Source organism: Micropterus dolomieu, linkage group LG22 (assembly GCF_021292245.1).
Source record: "Micropterus dolomieu isolate WLL.071019.BEF.003 ecotype Adirondacks linkage group LG22, ASM2129224v1, whole genome shotgun sequence".
NCBI classification, from domain to species: domain Eukaryota; kingdom Metazoa; phylum Chordata; class Actinopteri; order Centrarchiformes; family Centrarchidae; genus Micropterus; species Micropterus dolomieu.
The window spans coordinates 11552705-11572955 of NC_060171.1; the positions used below are offsets into that span (position 1 = coordinate 11552705).

General features: G+C 42.5%; 1 protein-coding gene across 2 annotated transcripts in view; it reads right to left on the minus strand.

The window, feature by feature from the left end:
- Positions 1 to 449: 449 nt before the first annotated feature.
- nuak1b (NUAK family, SNF1-like kinase, 1b) overlaps positions 450 to 20251 on the minus strand; it is a 29854-nt gene continuing 10052 nt past the window's right edge. Inside the window, exons 1-7 of one of the 2 annotated variants that reach the window (XM_046038086.1) lie at positions 17584 to 18834; positions 12696 to 12816; positions 8741 to 8892; positions 7570 to 7635; positions 7321 to 7440; positions 5523 to 5655; positions 450 to 4894 (exon numbers count right to left, since the gene is read on the minus strand). In XM_046038086.1, coding sequence (XP_045894042.1) covers positions 3801 to 4894; positions 5523 to 5655; positions 7321 to 7440; positions 7570 to 7635; positions 8741 to 8892; positions 12696 to 12816; positions 17584 to 17883 — 1986 coding nt within the window. In that variant the 5' untranslated portion in view covers positions 17884 to 18834 and the 3' untranslated portion in view covers positions 450 to 3800. Of the gene's footprint in view, positions 4895 to 5522; positions 5656 to 7320; positions 7441 to 7569; positions 7636 to 8740; positions 8893 to 12695; positions 12817 to 17583; positions 18835 to 20251 lie in introns of those variants that run through there. The other variant, XM_046038087.1, reaches the window with a different exon arrangement.

Here is a 20251-nt window from a genome sequence, read left to right on the forward strand (position 1 = left end):
CTTGCATCCATGTAGGTTTGTGGGTCACACGTTCTTAAAGAGGAAAATAAATTAGGGCATCCAATAATAAGTTGTTTTACACTTTTCCCAAATGCAATAAAATATTAGTAGTTCTGTCCCAGTTTAACCTCTGGGAATTTTTGTTTATCTAATTCCACCACTGGGTCAAACCAGAATAAACTTCATAATCACTTTTATAAAAATAACATTAAAAAGGGACACTAGTGTGTGATAGACAGAAATCTTAGCCTATTGGCCTATTTTGTGAATGGGATGGAGGGTGTTTGCAATGTGAATGTAATAGACTTCAATACTGATCTCCCCTGAGACTTTTTATATATTTTCCTTGTCCACCTCAAGGGAATGGACAGTTTGGTGTCCTGACTGTTTAACTCAGAGAACACTTTGTAAACTCAAATGGCCACACACAGCATAAAAACAAACACGTGTAACTTTCAAGATCCATTTATTTGAGTTGATACAGTACTACAGAGGCATTGTTTTGAGTAGAAATACACCCAAATGGATGAATTAAGACATTTTACAGGATTTGAGGAACTCTTATTGATTTGTTACTCTAACAAATACACATTTGGCCACTATCTTCACAATGAGATGATACCACTCTATTTCAAACAATGATACTTTTGTGTGCAGTACATCCTGAACACAACACACAGTCCAAAGCAGGCCAAAGCATGAACATGGAGTATAACAACAGATTAAATGGCTTGATCACCAATAAATACAAGTATAAAAACACATTGATAATAATTTTCATTATCAAAAAAAGGTCATAAAACATACCAAAGGCACGCAACTTAGTCCACCTTGGCAGTTCAGGATCACCAACAGACAAAACCCCCCAAAAACAAACAAACAAAAAAACGGTGGCCATAGCCAACAATAGTAATGAGCCATAACAAAAATAATACTTAAATAACATAATAATACTAATTTATTATTGTTGTCATAACAATATCCAGTCAAGTTTTCCTATGATTAGACTTTCTGCTAACTAAAAGATATGCACCACTTATTTCCAGTTTGGCAAAGTTTCATCATCAGATTCTTTCCATTGCTTTATTTCCTTTTTCTCCTGGTGTTGTTCCAGCATTTTGGACCTCATCCTAATTTGGTCAAGGTGGAAATGCAATTTTCTTAGGGTTGGCTATTGATATATCAGTACATATTCTTGTATTTTGCCCTATTTCAATTAAATTATAAGAGTTGTTTTTTGCCATTTGGAGGCTGTTAGTGGGATTCTCTCACCCACAGGTGTATCAAAACAGTGTAAAATAGAAACTACACCAATTTCAGATCAGATTTGTCTGTTTCTGGAGAACTTTGAGGAAGGAAGTATTTTCTGCCATAACATAAAGCAATATAAAGTTTCTTATATTTTGGAAAATCAAAAACAGAAGCATAATAAAACAAAATACTAACATAGTATAATTTTTTCACTGTAAATCCAGTTGACAATAAAATGCAATACAAAAGGCAATAAGATGCAATATAATTCGCAACGGGTCTTTCATCTGAATCAATACCCAGGACCTTTCCGTCACACGAGAAGACCACTGACAAACATTCAACATGTGATCTGTTTCCTCGGGGTCATCTACTGCATGGTTTTCTAACCATATCATTTGATATTTTGGATGATGTCAGTCACCGTTCTCCAGCTTTTGGCTGCTGTTGAAAAGTGTAACGCACTTCCTAAGGCCATGGAGAACACACTGACTGACCCTCAAGACAAGCTGTATCAACACCCTCCAGCATCTCAAATAAAGACTCAAAAAGAAAACAAAAAACAAACGTAAGGTAAAGCCAATGTGGGGATGATTTCATTCACCAACGGGGATTCCCAAGTCAAAGAAAAATCCACAGTACTTCCACTAGTCCCTGATCCATCCATTCCCCTGAATCATGTCAAAACTTCATCACATCTTTGGTATTAAACAAAAAACAACAACTTTCCATCTACTCATTCTACTCACTTTCTTAACTTTCACTATTCTACATTACAATTCTTTCAAAAAATAACTCTAACTCCTTGACCTTTCCTGTGTTTTACAGGAAAGTCCTCTCTAATCTCAGCAACTTTCCATGCGTCATTCTTTCACACTCTTTTCTTCTCCCTCTAGCTATAAATCTCTGCGCGCTGCCTCTCTCTTACTGTCAAATGAAAACAATAGCTGGCTAATTGTACTTGGTTGACATAATGGACTAGTATACACAGCTGGGGGGCTGAGCACAGACTGCAGATCCCACCTGTGCTGAGTCGGTCTGGGGCTGATAGAGATCTCTAGCACCAACACGTCTCCAGCCTTTGTCTGAGGAATTTGCTGTGTCATCAGCAGGGTAAAACAAACCACTTTACTTAGCTCTTTTGAAGAGCTTTGGATAAAATATTAACTAGTCTGACAATGGAAACCACCTTAAATGTCTTTGGTTAAAAAAAAAATTGTCTCACTAAACAAAGCCTCTAAAATGTAAAGCTACCAAGGTTAAGGGAGCCAGGCACATTCCAGGACTATGAGGTGGTGTCTGTGCTATCTCCCTTCACCAATTGTCCCACTAGGTGAGCCCCTGCAGACCTCTGGTGCTGCCAGCGAAACTTTCCTCAACCAAGCCACCTTAACTGCTGACAAACCACACTATGGGCTTAAAGAACACAGGGGAGGTCTTTTCAAGGCGGCCTGTAGATCCCAGCATATCTGTGTGTGATTCTAGGAACAGGGGGAGGAGATGAGACTGTTTGACTGCAACTGTCTGAGATTGACCATACAAACCTAAAATAAGTAGCTGTGCGCTCAAGGCCCTGGGTCTCTCCACATTCACAAACAACATCACAAAAAGCACAACTGGCGACAGGTTGGCCTGGCATTTCCCTCCACTTTAAGGAAATGACATACATAATTTTTTGTTATGAATCAAAAAAGGCACTTCCTACATATTCCCTAGTATCATACACATATATAGGACATACGCTTTTATGAAGGTATATTTGCCTGCGTGTTTTACAAGCGCAGACACAATTATATATGCTGATTATATATACTATATGTTTCTCATAACTGAGTAACATAATTATATATGTCAGTTCCACACAAAGAGTTGGAGATGAGGAGCTTTGGACTCTTCCAGTAACAGCCAGCCCGCCAGTTTTGCACTTAAAACTAAAAGCTACGAAAATAATAAATAATCAGCAATGTCTGTTATTTTTGGAACAAGACCCTGGTTTGTTTCTTTTTTTTTTAAAGGAAGTAAAGATCACAAAAGCATGTGCTCTGTGTGAGTTTTAAGGTGCTTTTGTAAACTCAAACTCAAAATTGGTGGTGTACAAGGACAGCCAACCGGTTTCTGGTTGCTGCATTTGTGATTCCAACTTGCCTTCTTGCTGAATATGTAAACATGTTGAACACAGCAAAGTCTATGGACGGGCCAAGAATGCAGACTGGGTGGCATTCTCTCATGCCAGCTCCTTCTCTCTCTTGTTCACAAAACCCTAACTAAATTTCCTCTGCCCAGAGAAGTGCACCAAAGTGTGTACATCTGTGTGTGTGTGTGTGTGTAGACATATCATTTCCATCAAGATTTCATCCCCATTTGGAAAACCACAAATTCCCAAAAGGTGTATCCCAGTAACACACTGGTCGTTAATGCCACCCATATACATCTGTGTACACATACACACACACGCGCGCGCACGCACGCACGCACACACAGACACACACACACACACACACACACACACACACACACACACACAGTCACGTTCAATTCCCACCCATCTGTTAGGTGAGGTTGCTGCTAATGTCCAGGGCTTGCTGGTACACCTGAGTCATGTCCTCCAGGTCCCCTAGCAAGGAGAAGCTGCCATTGTCCCCTGGGGAGCCTTTTGTTTTGGGGCCACGGCTGAACTTGGGTCCCTGGAGCGGAGGGGCAGGCTGGAAGCCCTTGAAGTTGGCGAGCTGCAGCAGGTTTTCAGCCGAGACACAGGCCCTGATGTTTGGGCGGAGGTGGGTGGTGGAAGGGTGCCACTCAGCCCCACTCAGGGAGCTGGGCGACAGGGACAGCGTGGAGCTGTCCTCCCCGACTATGCTGGAGGGCCGACTCTGACTGCGGGACAGACCTGAGTCAGTTGATGGAGGAGGCTCACCAAGGACTCCAGCCACTGCTGCTGCCGAGGGAGGCCCGCTGTAGGTGGAGTACTTGCCGTTTCGCTTCAAGATGCCCTTTCTACCCATCACTCTCTTAGGCGGGGAGGTGGCTAGCAGAGACATACTGGCACCCCCCAAAAGCTCAGAGGACTCGCTGCGCTCTGGTGAAGAGTAGTACCCTGATTCCCGCTGTTGGTTGTTCTTCAAGATGCCTTTTTTGGGCAGAGATGGCACCATTTTAGCTGGCGAGCCTCCTCCCAGAATCAGCTCCTCTTCCTCTTGATCTGGACTTGAGGCTTCCTCTCCCTCTTCGGTTTGTTGAGGCAGCGCTGCATGGCCCAACTCCACATCTTCCAGACTGGCAGACTGCTGCTCCTCAGTGACCCTGGTCTTAAGGATCCCCTTGGGTCTCTTCAGACCCGGTTTGTCCTCTGCTCCACAGTGGGTCTGCCCTGACTCAACATTTTCCTTCTTGGACTTTTTGGGCCTCTGGCGCAGCAGTTGGGGCATGGCTGCAGCTTTGGCTCCAGAACCACGTGGCTCAGTGCGGTTCTGCCAGTCGATGAAGCGGGCCAGCATGGGCGAGCCTCCATGGTCATGTTGGGTCTCGCAGTCACACACACTGTTCTTCCAGCCCCAGTTTACCCACCAGTGGTTGGCTATGTCCTCCACTGTGGCCCGGCGCTCAGGATTCACCATCAGCATCCAGCGGATCAGTCCACGGGCATCTAGCAGGAAACATGACAAGAACAATCTGTAAGCTGCCACATATAACACACCACTTTCATAAAAAGCTAACTATTTGATAACAAGCTATTAATGAGTACTAAAAGGAGAAGTGGAGTTGAGTTCGACACTGCAAGCACTACCTGGGGCTGTATTAATTGAAAGATGCTGGAACTGGTGTGGGTTTTCATTAAATAATTGAATAATTAAGGCTGTGTGTAAAAGCTGGTGATATAATTATTTGCTTATTTGGCTTTTAAAAACAAATGCAGTGCTTTATACCCTTACTAAAAGCATTAGTCACTAAATATTTTACATGATTATTTTTCCATTGTTCAGTTTAAACCACAACAATGTACCCTCAGTTAAACACTAGACAACACATGCTAGTGACAACGTTTACACCATGTGAGTGTCTTTGGTACTACAGTATACCAATAATAATAGGCACAAAAACAAAATTGTTTCCAACTTTCAATGGAATGTTTGCATTCCTGTTCCTGCCATATATTTCAGTTCCTAAAACAACTAGACTTGAGATTAGATTTATTAAATCTGGGGACTGGGATCAGGTGTGTTTTCCCAGAATGGCAAAAACCAGGAAAATACAAACAGAGGTTCCTGCCGTACCTGAGGACTGAGTGGGCTCTTTGTACTCGCCGTTGCTTATCTGGCGAATGAGGTTCTTGTGGTCTCCCCCATCAAATGGCATGGTCCCGTAGACCAAGGTATACAGCAGCACCCCGAGAGCCCAGCTGTCCACCTGATGGTAGAAACAAAAAAGCTGGTCATACACATGTTCATTCAGTCATACACAGAAGACACACTGCCTATAAACTGAGCCATATATACCGTACGCAGCAAGCAAAAAAAAACAAATAGTTGAGGTGCGTTCAATCTTGTGTTATGTAATGAAGACACAGCCTTCCCATTCCTGTTTTGATGAGTGATTCATTGCATTAATGTGTGGAATGAACAGAATTTTGAGTGATGCTCTTGAGTTTACTTTGACATTAATCAGCACCATAATTACTTTTTCACCCTAACGCCACGCACGAACATCTCTGTTAAAGAGCTTGCGATGCTACAGTTATTCTTCAGTGCATCTTTTATAGAAATAATAACAAATGCCAGTACTCTGGTTGGAAATGGCTTATTTCTACGTGGGTAAATCTACCAGCCCCCCTTCACGCTCTCACAGTCTGTCAGGGGGAAGCAAGCACTTTCTGACCACTAACCTAATGCAACATGGCTTTCTAAATAAGCGGTTACATAACAATTTGTGTCTGGGGCATGAGGAGGTGCAGAGCTATGTGGGAAGTTGTGAGATTGGAAGGGGGTAATGAGTTGTGATGTCCTGGCCCATGATGACTCACTGAGACATGCTGCCATTCAGAGATCAGTAGATAACCTGTCTATGTGACAGAGGGGGGAGATGTGATTTGTGTGTATTGACTGTAGTTTGGGGAGGATGTGATGTCCTGAGGAATGTGCTTCTGATGGTGGTATCTTAAGCTCTAAGACACAGTCTAGGAAGAGGAAATCAGATAGGGCCAGTTAAAGAGTTAGTGTACTTCCTCTAAGGATCTGGACCACATCAAGAATGTTTCACTCTCCTGTTGCTATTGGTCCATTCCTGAGGGCGAGACAGGGCATGCAGTATTGTTGTGATCTATTTTCATTGCTTGTGTTTGCTGTAATTTGTGGCCTCACCCCAAACGAGGTTCTGTAATTTTGATTGCAATCGGACTGCTGTAGTTTTTAGCACTCTGGAGGAAATTATAGTGAATTACACTAAATTGAATGGTTGGACTTGAATATCTAAAAATGCAAGTTTTTTTCCCCCTCTGTTGCTTTGTTTTATGTAACTGATGCGATTTCAGAGACAACGCCCTTCAGAATGACTCTGGAATTGCCAGATAAGTGGCTTTGGGGAGACATTTTCACTCTTTCTTTCACCAAAACTATTTGACTTTGACCAGCGTCTTTTAGAGGCTGTGGAGTTCATTCCAATCCCATTAAGATGAGAAGAAAGTGAGTAAAAACTCCAGTACCTCACTTCAAAGGACCCAAACATTGTAGAAAGGGGGGACAGGGGAGGGTGCAGACAGTATCTGAGCTGACCCACTGTGAAGTTGCAAGAGAGACCTCCCTTTGGAGGCCAATAGTAATCCCATCAAAGAAAAATAAAATAAACCCTATCCACCACTTTGTCTACAGCCTATGTGATGATGATAATCACTAGTGAGATAATAATGATGAAAGATATATAAAGTGAGAGATCTAGGAGGTTCACACCAAATTTAACAGCTAAGAATGACAATAATGATGATGATGGAAAAATAAAAACTAAATCAAGTCCTGGAAATGAAGTTCACACACAAACAGCTGCTTAGTCATTATCATTGTTTTGCTCACTGGTTCTCACCTCTGGGCCACGGTATGGTCTCCCATTGACGATCTCTGGTGAAGCATAGAGCGGGCTGCCACAGAAGGTTTGCAGCAGCTTGTCCTTATGGTAGAGGTTGGACAGCCCAAAGTCAGCAATCTGTGGAAACAGTGATATGTGTGAATTTTACACTGGCCATGTGATCGTTAATCCCTCATACAAAGATCATTTGGGGTAAGGTATTATAGTCCTGTGGGTAACGCATCACAGATAAAAGGGCAAACTCACCTTTATGTTACAGTTTTCATCCAGTAGCACATTTTCCAGTTTCAGATCCCTGTGCACAACTCCATTCTGAAAGACAATCACAAAAAAACAAAGTAATGATTGATTAATCTATCATTGTATTATTCATGAGAGATTGATCCAAGTAATAAACAGTCCATTGTATTAAGAGATGATTTACTCAAAGCTTACAAAGCTATCTTGTGGCTCTCGGGGGAAATCAAGGCAGCCTATTGGTCTAGTACTCTTTAATTGGTCTTGTCCCTTCTGGGGTCTTTATGCTGACATCTGCTATGATTTTCTTTTTAAATCGACTCACATGATGTGTCACATAAACATGATCCTGTAATTACCACCTTGTATGAATGATGTTCTCACAACATCTTGGGATTAAAAAACAACTATGCTGTTAATGTCTGGGTTTAAAAAAAACCCTGGAATTAACATGTGGTATGCAGACAGACAGAACCCAGCTCAGATGTGGAGGAGTGACTTCATCCATCAGGGTTGCGCTCTGCATGGCATCTCCCATTGGTTATTGCTTGGCAGGGAGCTCATGTTCACATGACCCTGATTGGTGGATACAATGAAGAAATGGTTGCTTGCTTGTTGTGTCAGTGACTCACACCACCCCACCCAGCGGGAGGTTGTGCTTGGTAGTGATGATTCATCATTCACGGCTGTCTGGGACTCTCCTATCTGAGGACCATGACATCATCCCTATCTCCAGCTGGGGAGTGGATGACAAGAGGGGAGCTCATCCAAACAAGCCCTGGGACCTTGGGGTTTTGATGGGAGTTAGTGACGTGTGGAACACGGGTTGACATGGGTGTGGCTGGAGCTAAATCTCTGGGGAAACGCTTTACGGGTATCTTGGGACGTCCATCAGTGTGTCAACAGATGAGGCCAGAATTAATGCAAAGCCTGTTTGGTGCACTGTATCAGATAATAAGCCTGAATTAAACTGGTCTGTGTTCCATCTTCACTCTGAAACAGATGACTCCCTAAGAGCCGTGCGCCAAGAAAAGCACACAGTGTAGTAAGGGCTGCAGATTAACTGGCTATATGGTTGACTGTGGAGGTGCATGGTTTATGTTACAATAAGCATGCTGCTGCATGGAAAACAAAGCCTGCATGTTTATATCTATGTATAGTATGGTATGGGTTTCCTCACCTTGTGGCAGTGGTGCACGGCGGAGACTATCTGTCTGAAGAAGTGTCGAGTCTCCCGCTCACTCAGGCGCCGGCGCTCGCTGATGTAGTCATACAGCTCGCCCTTGCTGGCGTACTCCATCACGATCACGATCTTGTCCTTGTTCTCAAACACTGAGAAATTATAAGAAAACAATTGGGAGTTCATTAATCTACTTTCAGGAAATGGATCTATATCAATAGCAAGAGAGATGGGAGGAGAACTTATAAAGTCATTCCAGGTTCATTCTATCATGTTAAAATCACACATGGACATTGTGATGTAAAAAGCAGAGTAAACCAGTTTACCCCCTTTAGTTTTGAAGCATGAATCCAAATTCCAAAGGAGCACATAACATCTCTACACTTCCCAAGGTTATATCACCCAAACCCCACCTCATGTGTCTGGCTCCTTCACAACATTGCAGGGAGGGGCTGTTAACTCAATCAAGCCCACTACTCAGAGACGAGAGAGTGGAGAGCAGTGAAACAGAGAGAAAGCAGCACCTCTCAAAGAGAGAATGAGTTAGCTTTGCAGATAGATGGTATGCTACAGTTTTATGTGCCACTTCGCAATTCAACATTGCGTCATGTCAACACATTTCACAACACATTCCCACATTCTTTTAACCACCATACTAGTGTCCATCTGATTGGAAAATATCACAATATTGAATATATTGCATAACAGTATATTATAACAACACCCTTCTCAAAACCATTAATTAAAAATATTGCATTACTCATTAGTAATTCATGACTAAACACATGTAAAAGTATCCCCTTGTTATTTTAAGAGAAGCACAAACTGAAGCACGAACTGTTTATCATGTATTTCTCTGAATAAATAATTACTGTTCTTCTGTGTTCTGTTTACTCATTAAAATCTATAGCAGTGACAATATACTCTATCTACTGCTTTTATATTTGCTCAATTTTTATATGACCAAAACAAAGAATGAAAAAGGATGGGAAACAATGCTGGTTAATTCATCCCCAGTTTCACTTTTAGAAGAGAAAACAACGTGAATAAAATATTTCTTTTACATTAACTAACAGTCTCACTTGAATCAAATCTGGTGACTGGAGAAAGTGTTGTTATTACAAGTGTATTACTGTAAAGCAAGACTAACCAACTGCAGTTACCAAACATATCATTCGTTGTCAGCATTTAGCCTTCTGGTGTATCATTTTAACTTGGCAACATACTTCCCAGTGCCTTGGCATGAAGGGAATGAAAATGGTTAGGCAGAGAGAGAGAGAGGAGAGAGAGAGAAAGACAGGGTATACTGAGGAGATGACAACAACACAGTCAGCCATGTTGCTCCGTATTGTGTGGGTTGATTTTCCCACACAGCAGGGTCACTGAGGGTGAAGGCCTCTGCTTTCTGCACCCTTGAGTGAGCACCTTCATAGTTTGTCACACTACTTTCCTCACCCCCTCCCGGGGTCCTTTGAAAGATATAATCCTCTACAAAAACACACAGTTGCTGAGTGATGGTAATGCTCACCGATTCTGGCTGCTCTGGAAGTAACAGACGGCATGTAAGCCAAGCACCACCGAAGGCAGAACAGATCCAGCCTTCTGACTGGTGGACAGAGGTGGTGACCTGGGGTAACATTCACAATGATCCGTGTTGGGGTTGTGCTTGGAGAGCCAATTCCCAGCTTGCACTCCCATTTACCTTTGACCCCTGGTGGTGAAGTAATTACCTGGGTTACATAACTTGGGTTTGTTACAGCCCGTTGGGTACACCAGCCACCACTACAGTCTCAATGTCACTCATTGGGCTTTTGTTCACAGGTCAGGCCCTCACAACTAACTAATTAGCACCTTTTGTCCTATTGCCTGCACTGATGATAGAGCTTGTTGCAAGCTTGCATAGGGGGCAAGAAGCAGAGTACTATTTCAAAGTGCAATACAGAAGAGTGGCGGAATACTGTTTAAATTACTATCTAGGCTTATGTCACCTTTAAAGAATGCAGTAAAATGAATACAATGAAAAGTGTGGCTCTTCACTCACAGAAGGGAGAATGGTTTGAGAGTCTGTTCTAACTTCATATATCCTCCTTATTTACCTTTTCCCCTATGAATTACACTTATCCACTTTGTTGCTGAGAGTCAGATGATAACATATGAGATACCAATCTCATATCTGTGCGTTAAATGTGACACTATAGCTAGCAGCCAGTTAGCTTAGCATTGAGGCTAGAAACTAATTAACTATCTCTCATTTGAAAATGAGCATAATACCACCTCTTTAATTCACACAAAAACTGAAGTATAAAAACAACAAGTTGAGATTTAATGGAGATGTATGTGTCGGACTATTTGTTGGCTGGGAAAAGCAAACTAGGGGTACTAGGGTACGTAGTTGCCTATGCCTGAGAATCTGCTTTTAAATGCCTCGCACAGCATGCTGATGGGTGCAGAATGTGAGGGAGTGGTAAAAATCAATCTTCACACACACATCTGGTTCAGCTTTGCTTCACACAAAGCAGTTAGCAGGGGCTGTTGAAGAGGGTGTTGCCGGATACACAAATCTTGGGGCCTCCTATATATCTCTAAAGCAAGGCTGGGAGGAGGCCAGGCCACAACAGTAAACGTTGGGTTTGAGGAGAAACACCAAAGAGCGAGAGCAATGAGTCTGGTAGAGTATTTTGGTGGCGTACGCTGCTTTTAAATGAAGGCAGCACACATAGGAACACCATCCAGTCTCCTTGGAGTTTATAAAGCTGGGTGTTCTTTTAATCATTCTCCTACAAAACACATAAAACTGCACTTCAGCCCTTCAGCTGACTACTGGCACGTTCCCATGACAAATAGTGATGTTTGCTGCATATTCACATTACTGATAACTACCTGGGGACTTTGAAACTGAACAAAGGTCAGTGAGTAAGCCAGTTTGGCAGTGGCACATAAACAACTGCCATTATGCCAGGGCTGCTATCGTGAAAAGGGCACTGAAACCGTTGCTTTGTTGACATGGGCATAAAAATAGTCAGAAGTCACAAATCATATGAAACCAATTCACATTGCAGTGCCTTGCGACTTTAATTGCCTGAAAATAGGCACAAACTACATTATAAGGGATGACTAATTGCCAGAAATATGTTGAAAGAATTCAATGGGAATTGTTCAGGCTTTTTACTCACCATTAATTCTAATCTATGTTTTCTTCCAGGGAGGCTAAGGTCATTCTAAAAGACAAAAAAGGAGGTCCCAAAAAGTAAATATGTGAGCCGTTTAAGCCTGACTTGAAGGCTTTGATATTTAGAGAGTTGCTTCCTAGGGTAGATATATGTTGACGTCGCTCCGGGGAAGACTTAAGGCACCCTTGTAACACCCCTTTCCTCCCTCTGCATAGCAATTGGACTGGAGTCAGACAGGGTGCAGGCCTGGGTGACTGAGGTCAATCCAGTGTCTCCCTAGCTACACACACACACACACACACACACACACACATACACACAGCTGTAGTTGTCTCTAAGTATCAGCAGATGTCTGGCCCTGAGATCAAGACCAGAGAAGACAAGAGATGAGACCTCTTATGTGGGAGAGGCAATCCCTTAGAATACCACCCCTCTTACACACACAAACTTTCAACACATGTGCACACACACACACACACACACACACACACACACATACACACATAAACTGAGAGAGATTTAGACGCAACATTGTCAAAGCCATCCAGGCTTTTACTGGCCCAGGCAGCCCAGACAGAGCAGAGAAGATGAATAACATCCCAGAGCTGTAGTCCAGGTCTTATTGTGACATCTGCATGTCAAAACATGACAATTCTGCAACTTATATGAACAGAGGGAGGGGTGAATTTTGGACGTGTGTGTTTTTGTTTATGTTTGTTCAAGTCAAATGAGTGTGCATGATTTACCACCTGTGTATGTGTATGTGACATGCAGCAGACCCTCACCTTCGTATATAGAAATGATGTGTGGGTGCCGGAGGGATGACATGATCTCAATCTCTCTGCGGATGTGAACCATATCCTGCTCATCCTTGATCTTCTCCTTTCGAATTGACTTGATAGCCACCTGGAAACAGAGGACAGAAGACACTTTGATCAATGACTTATAGCAACATAAAATGTATAAAGTAAATAGCAATAGCTTGGGTGTATCAGGTGTAACAGCTTAAAACACATTTTCCTTTTTTCGCACTAATTGCATAGATATGTTGATTTATTTGGAAAGGGAGGAAAAATCAAAGAAAATAAAGAAAGTAAGGGATTGAAGGACAACATATTTACAGTCTGTCACATTCATTATCTTATCAGTGAACTTTAAAATGTACATGGCTCTGCATGTGATATCTGTCTTGTCTCAGCAAAAACATGAGCCAACTCAGTATGTGTTGTTACATTTCTTTCCCTAATAACCTACTTCATCAGCCTAATCTACCTCTCTTCTCAGGGGTCCTATAAGGCCTCTATAACAACCATTTATTTTATCACCAGGCATTGCTGTCGTGACGGCCAGATGAGTCAATAAGAGTGTGAGGTGTCATCTTAGTCTCACACTGTGTAATTTACTCAGCCTTCTTTCTGTACGAAGCTAAATGTAGGTCCTCTCTTTGAGAAAAACAACCTGACACGTGGTGCCATAATGGAGGCTTGCTTTGTACTCTTTCAGAGCCCGTGCCTACATTTAACCAGGTATTAGTCAGTGTTTGGGCTAGGTCTCTGATCTGGGGCCCCAAACCTTTCTCTAACAGAGAGATCAGAAGTCAGATTAACAATTCAGTATCATGACATGTCTGTATCATGAAAAAGAGGTGAGCAAGGTGTTAAATAGTCATTCTAAAGGGAGGCAGGAAGACGTGGAGGTCAGAGTGCTCCTTCATAAATCAGATGTCGGTATTAACCTACATAGCCGTGTTTCCTCCCCTGTCAAAAAGTCCTTGAGAAGACACTGAATCACTACCCAGCCTCTTATTTTAGTCATTCTGAGCCAATGGCCTACTTATGAAATAGCCTGAAAAGGCTGACCTGCTGGGAGTTTTATGGAAGAATCAGGAGAATGGGCAGGGGTTGAGGAAGTGATTCAGTCAACTTGTCTTGCTAATGTGCCTGCTACAGGAGGTTCAATGGTCAACAACTACACTTGAGTTGACAATTTTAAACCACCAGGGCAATGCCACCGGGGTAAGAGACAGCCACAATGCATTCAAACCTCTAGCCTTTGCACTCCTTAAATAAGAGGTTAGTAACCTTCTCCAAATAAACCAATCAAGAGTACACAGTCTAGCACATGTCACTATAATTGTAGCCTAAACATTCTGGATTGAGTCCTGGGTTTGCTTTGATCAGGCCTGTATAGAGTCTGTTTGCTCTGAATTCTGTTAGTTTAAACTTTTGTCCTCTCCTAGCTAAGCGGTAGTATTCTGAGGAGCACAGCTTTATTCCATGCAGCAGAAACCACAGGCAGTAGTGAGTGCCAAGCTAATTACCGTGTACATCAATAAAAATAACCCCAAACCGGAATAGTTCCCTTCCAAAGCATGTCTTGATTACATAGAATTTAAAGAAATTATACCATAATAAACAAGATGGGGTCCAGGGGGTCCACATGCTGTGTTCTTAATTGGTTAAAAGTTGTTTGTGTCTTAACACTGATATTTTCCTTTACCTCATCAGATTCATCAACATTTTATCACTGATCCCCAAATCGTGAGTATATATTTTTGACTTTGGAGTTTAGCAGTGAGGCAGAATGTGAGTCACCTTCCTGGATTTAATGTAGGAATTAATTCAGGAATTCATTAATTTAGGATACAACTGCGAAACGACCTACAAAAGTTACACGTAAAGCCAAGTAAACTTTCTCTGTAGAACTGCTGCCTAAAACCAAAATGGTATTTTCTCCTAAAGGGGTAGTAATCAGTCTTTAACTGCCATGAGCTTAATTCCACACTATATGCTAACTCATTGAATGAGCCTGCTCTCCCGAATTGGGCTTGAGACAAAGCCAGGTATCTCTTGTGTATCGCCTCATGTTCCCCTGCCCTGACCCTGATGTGGATCATTAAACAGGACTGCAGATCAGCCACTTGCCAGCTGGCCGGGCTGGCTGACACAGCTACGCTTGTCCTTAAGTGGATCCCTATTACTGTCACTCACAGTAACAGGCGCTGCACTGCTGCCCACGCTGGCCCCTGCCAGGTATGGGGCCTTGCTCTTCTGGGCCCCCTCCTTGTTCACAACAGAGCTTGTTTGAAGTGAAAGTTCATGTTTCGCTTCACTGGAGCCTGCCATCTTCCTGCGCTTTCTCAGGCCATTAAAATAGATGAAGTATTCATCATCAGTTCACCCTTCCGTGCGTTTTCTAAAGATCATGATCATCTGATGTGTTGAGTGTGTGTCTGAGTCAGAGTTAGGGGGGGAAGAGACAGAGAGAGTGAAAGAGTGGGAGGATAAGGGCCGTCACTTTTCCAGAGAACTATATTCTCAAATTCAGCCAGAAATCATAATACCTCATCAACAGCACCACATTTAGCAGAGGAATGTCAGTGTTTTCCCCTCTCGCGTACCTCTCCAGTGAATCCATTGTTGGGGAATGATGTAATCTGGTGCTTTAAGATCATATTAATATGACTCTCTAATCCCTTTAGCTAAGGCTGTCCCTCTCAATGTTATGACGGTGGGCTTCCCTGTGTCTCTATGCTAACTGCCAACCCTCTCCTGTCTGTGATGGAACTCCCATACAGGATATTAACCTTCCCCTTCCATCTCATTTCCTGCTATGGATGGCCTTTCATGCATCACTGCCCATTTAAGGCCCGCCTGTCACCACAAACTTTTCACTATAGTCATCTAGATGGCATATCAGAAACACAAAGTCTCTTTCACAAGTATACAAACATGAAACACATCTTCTAGAGGCATGCACAAACTCATGAGCTTGTGCATGTGTCACATATCCAGACTATGATGTATATGATCAACTCCATATAATGTTGGGTTTCCATTTAGTTGCCAAGCCGTACAACATTTGGCTTTGCAGATTAAAGCAGACACTCACTCAGTTCCACTTTCGCTGACACACTGAATGTGCCCACAGCTAATCAATCTCCCTCAAGCGCCTTCAGTTCATTCCACATATGTGCACACACACAGTCACACACAAAACTTTCTGAGTCTGTCCCCTCACTTATCTTTCTCTGCTCTCCTCATTTGGTTTGTGGAAGGAACCAGGGAAAGGTACAGGGTGATTGCATAACAGTCTGACCACACTGCTGCTGTATTTGCCATATGCACACAAGGGACTACCTTTGAGTCAGAGGTCATGTAAACTCTAGCAACGTAGTGCCAGACACACGTGGCCCGTGATGTGGCCGGCAAGCATGCTCTGTCTGTTTTCTGCTGTGCAGAGGCGTTGATTCTCAAAGGACTTCCCTAAGATATACAAACTCCCCCGTGAAACACAGTGGTGCAAGGAACATACTTTACTGACAAGCTATTTTAGGTCTGAATGCTAAACTGAGGAAGATTACAGGAGAAATGAAGCCACTAGGGCACTGAGTTTTGACCTACAAAGAATTATTTGTATACTGACAGGTGTTTCTTTAATTTAATCCACGTTCCTTTTGTTCATATATATCAGCGAGAGTAGGCTAAACAGAAACACCTCTCTGTGTAATGCAATACATTTCAACACTACCACAAATTCATCACACAGTTAAATTAACACCTGACCTCTCAAAAACTGAACATTATAACCTTCATGAAGGTAGGATTCATTGCAGACTGCATTAGTTCTAACTACGTGTACCTAATAAACTGGAAACTGATTGTATATTATGGGTGTACTCTATTGAAGATTTTAATAAGGAAATGTAATTTTAATAATTACCAGTAGGTAAGCATGGTTTTAGAAACATTGCAATTGCGGCTACTGTTACTCCAATACATTATCGAAAGCCACATTTTGTTCTTGCTAATTTGAGCTCTGAGGGAAACACTATTCATAATGTAAAAAGAATTTAATTTGACCCTTCCTGTCAATGCATTGTGCAATTTTACAATAGTGAAAGTAAAATACTTCACATTAGCGCTACTGCCATGGCAACAATGAATAAGAAAACATACTGAAGAAACAACAAGGAGCCAAGTCGGACAGGCCAAGAGGGAGTAAGCCCTACTAGAGGTTTTATGATCCCCCTATCAAGCATGCATTTGCCAGGAGCTATGAAACCATTGGGGACATTGTTGACCTATACTGAGTTTCCCCTGGCATTCTCAGTGCATGGAAAGTTCCCCATGTCCTGCCAGAATGGGCACAGGGGTCATATTTTACCACACGTGGAAATATTTAGACGGATGCGCTGGTTTGCAAGGACATAACAGCAGATGGTGAGTTTACTATGGTAAAGAAGACAGCCAATACGTTTTTTAAATGAAGAAACAGAAAGGGGTGGACCGAAAGAATAGACTATAGCCTGTGAGACACTGAACAAAGTCATGTAAGCTGCTTTCAGTGATGCTTACTAGGATCACTTCTATCACATCAGTCAGTCAGTAGCCGGATTTGCACTCCAGCATCCGGTCTTGAGGCCCACCATAGGACAAGGCGTGTGCAGGCAAAACTCACTGGCCCCATGGGCCCTTTTGAGCAAAGGGGGAATTCCCAGCGGGGGATGGACATGCACACGCCCCTTAGCAACAAAGAACTTATTTTAGGACCCGTGTTGTTTGTAATGGCAACTAAAATTGGCTTTACAAAAGTAGGCTATGCATGTCTAACAGCCATATAGACCTGCTAAAAGCATCATGCCATGTGTTTACAGTCTCTTAAGTGGCTCACCTCTCTGCCGGAGTGCCTTTCAATGGCCTTCTTGACTTTGCCATAGGTGCCTCTTCCCAGCGTCTCCAGCAGCTCGTAGCGGTGTTTCAGGTTATGCTTGTGATGGTGTTTCTTCACGCCCGAGTTTCTCCGTCCATCACTGCTTGCCGGGGTATCGTCGGGTGAGTTGCCGGCAAGCAGGGATGGAGTTGGAGGTGGAGGGGAGAGGTCACCCCCTGCCGGTTTGCCCGCAGAGGTTTGGCCTTTCTGGGCCTCGGGACGCCTTGCCCCCCGGTGAAGCGATAAATAAGCGGTTTCCATCTCACTAGGGAAGTGTCCAAACAACCTTCCCACTGTTAAATATTTCAAACTAACTACCTAAAACAAATTGATAATATAATACTTATAGATCTAATAATAGCCTAGTAATAATAAATAAATAAATTACAAGGAATAACGCGTAGCCTACTAGTCATATTATTAGGCCTACATGTAGAAACTAGCATTTCCAGATTGTCTTGTTGATCGACTTTGATCAATGCGAACAAGGATTTATCCTCCTAGGCTATCTATTCATGTTATTATCGCTATATAATCAATCTACTGAGGATTAAGCACAAAAGGTCTAAAAGGACATTATCGGTCCATAATTACCGGATACATAGTCCTATTATCATCGGATAAAAATAATTAATTCTAGTGCCAATTTATGATAAAATATGTATTCAGATTTCGACAGCAGGCAGCATGCCGAAAGCTGAATACACGTTCGATTTAGAGATGATATTGGCTATAATGTATTTGCACGCTCTATCCCACATAAAAGAAAAACGCCTAAATATATGGGTTTGATCTCCTCACTCCTTAATTGACTGGCATGGTCTAGCTATGGTTAATTCTTGCTCGTTCACATTATCTGTCGTCCTAAACGCTGCCAACATCACCGACTCACGTCTAAAAGGCGAGAAAGCTGCGACGAAACCGGCGTTTTGGATGAAGATGACCCTCATTTTGTCCACGGCCCAGGTATAGCTCCTCACTCATCTGGACTCTGTCTATTGTGCGACTGCATGCTCCGTGCAGTAGTCGACGGCGGTAGAGGTGCGCTGTGATCGGACACTATCTCAAGCTGAGACGTTTTGGATATTGCCATGGTCGTTTTGCTGCTCCCCTTCTTGTTCTTCTTCTTCTTCTCCGTCTGCCCGTCTTCTTGTTTCTCCCCTTTCTCTCTCTATCCTCAACGTGAGAGGCTGTGAATAAGGAATGCGAGAGGATCCGAGTCTGGAGGCGGGGTTTGCGCAGACCGCCTCCTCCCCTGTCTTTTCTGTTCCCCTCTTTCTTTGTGCTCTCTTCCCCTCTCACATCTCTGATATGACTGCCGATGATCAGTGGCGTACCTAGGATGTGTACGGATGGTGCCCCCTCCCCCTTCCACCAAGAAGTGGAGTGTAACCAATTTTAACTCCAGTACTGTACTTAAGTACAATTTTGAGGGAATTGTATTTTACTTGAGTATTTCCATTTTCTGTTTTTGGACTGTTTTTGGACCACTACAATTCAGAGGTTTGACCTTGCCAACCAGTAAAGTTACAATTTTCATCCATGTCTGCCAGACTCATAATACATGTAGTGACTACTTGGAAGGAATTACATGAAAGGGATGTATTTTTTGGTTTAAGTTATCACTATATTGATGATACATACATATGTATGATTTCACTCAATAAATATTGTTAATGAAATGAAATGTTGTTAATGATAAATTATCATGGACGTTTTGGCTGAACAGGTACATGTACATGTGCTATAGATAGTGCTTGAAGTGTGCCGGAACGCACCGGTACACAGTGCCGGCACCTCGACATTTTACTCTTTGGTGTACCGGGACATGTTCTTGCAATGTCACTTGTCGTGAACCAACCAATCACAGCCTGGATAGGGCGGGACATTTAAAAGTATTGACAGATAGCTGTCATTTACACTGGGGACGCTGGAGACATGTCAGTATCAGAATGTCTCAATCACTTTTTGAAAGATTTTGTTAAAAATATTCTGAAAAACAGCTTGCAACTAGAAATGTTAAATAAGTACTGGCACCTATTTTATTACACTTCGAGCACTGGCTATAGAGTATAGCTATAATGTGGTGTTTTTGTTTTTGCATTTTTTGTTCAAAGCCTTTCTATGAGCTGTAGATGAAACTGACTCACGGGATCACATTAAATAGGATTAGCTAGGCACTCCAATACCTTTGAGTGAAAAGTATCTCCCATTCAGAGTTGGACCAGCAGTGAAATATGGTCAAAAACAACTCCTTCTGTTCCTGATTTATGGTGTTCAGTAAATGTGTTTTTCAATGCTGTATCCCATTTAACATCTGTGTGAAATTTTGTCATGATTGCTGCTTCAATTGTTGAGTTTTGGCCAAAAACATGTTGTTCAAGGTCATTTTGAAGTCACAGTACCCTGACCCTTGAGTCAAAAGTGTCTCCAAGTCATTGTCTGACTAACTATGAAATATGGTCATCAATCTTTGTTCACGAGAATGGGACGGAAGGACAACACAAAAAGATAATGCCTCCAGCCATCGGGTCATCGCCGGTGTGGAGGAATTATAGATGGTCAATAACTATAATGCAATATTATAATGTAACTTAGCCTGAAATGGACCATTCTGCATAATGAGTAC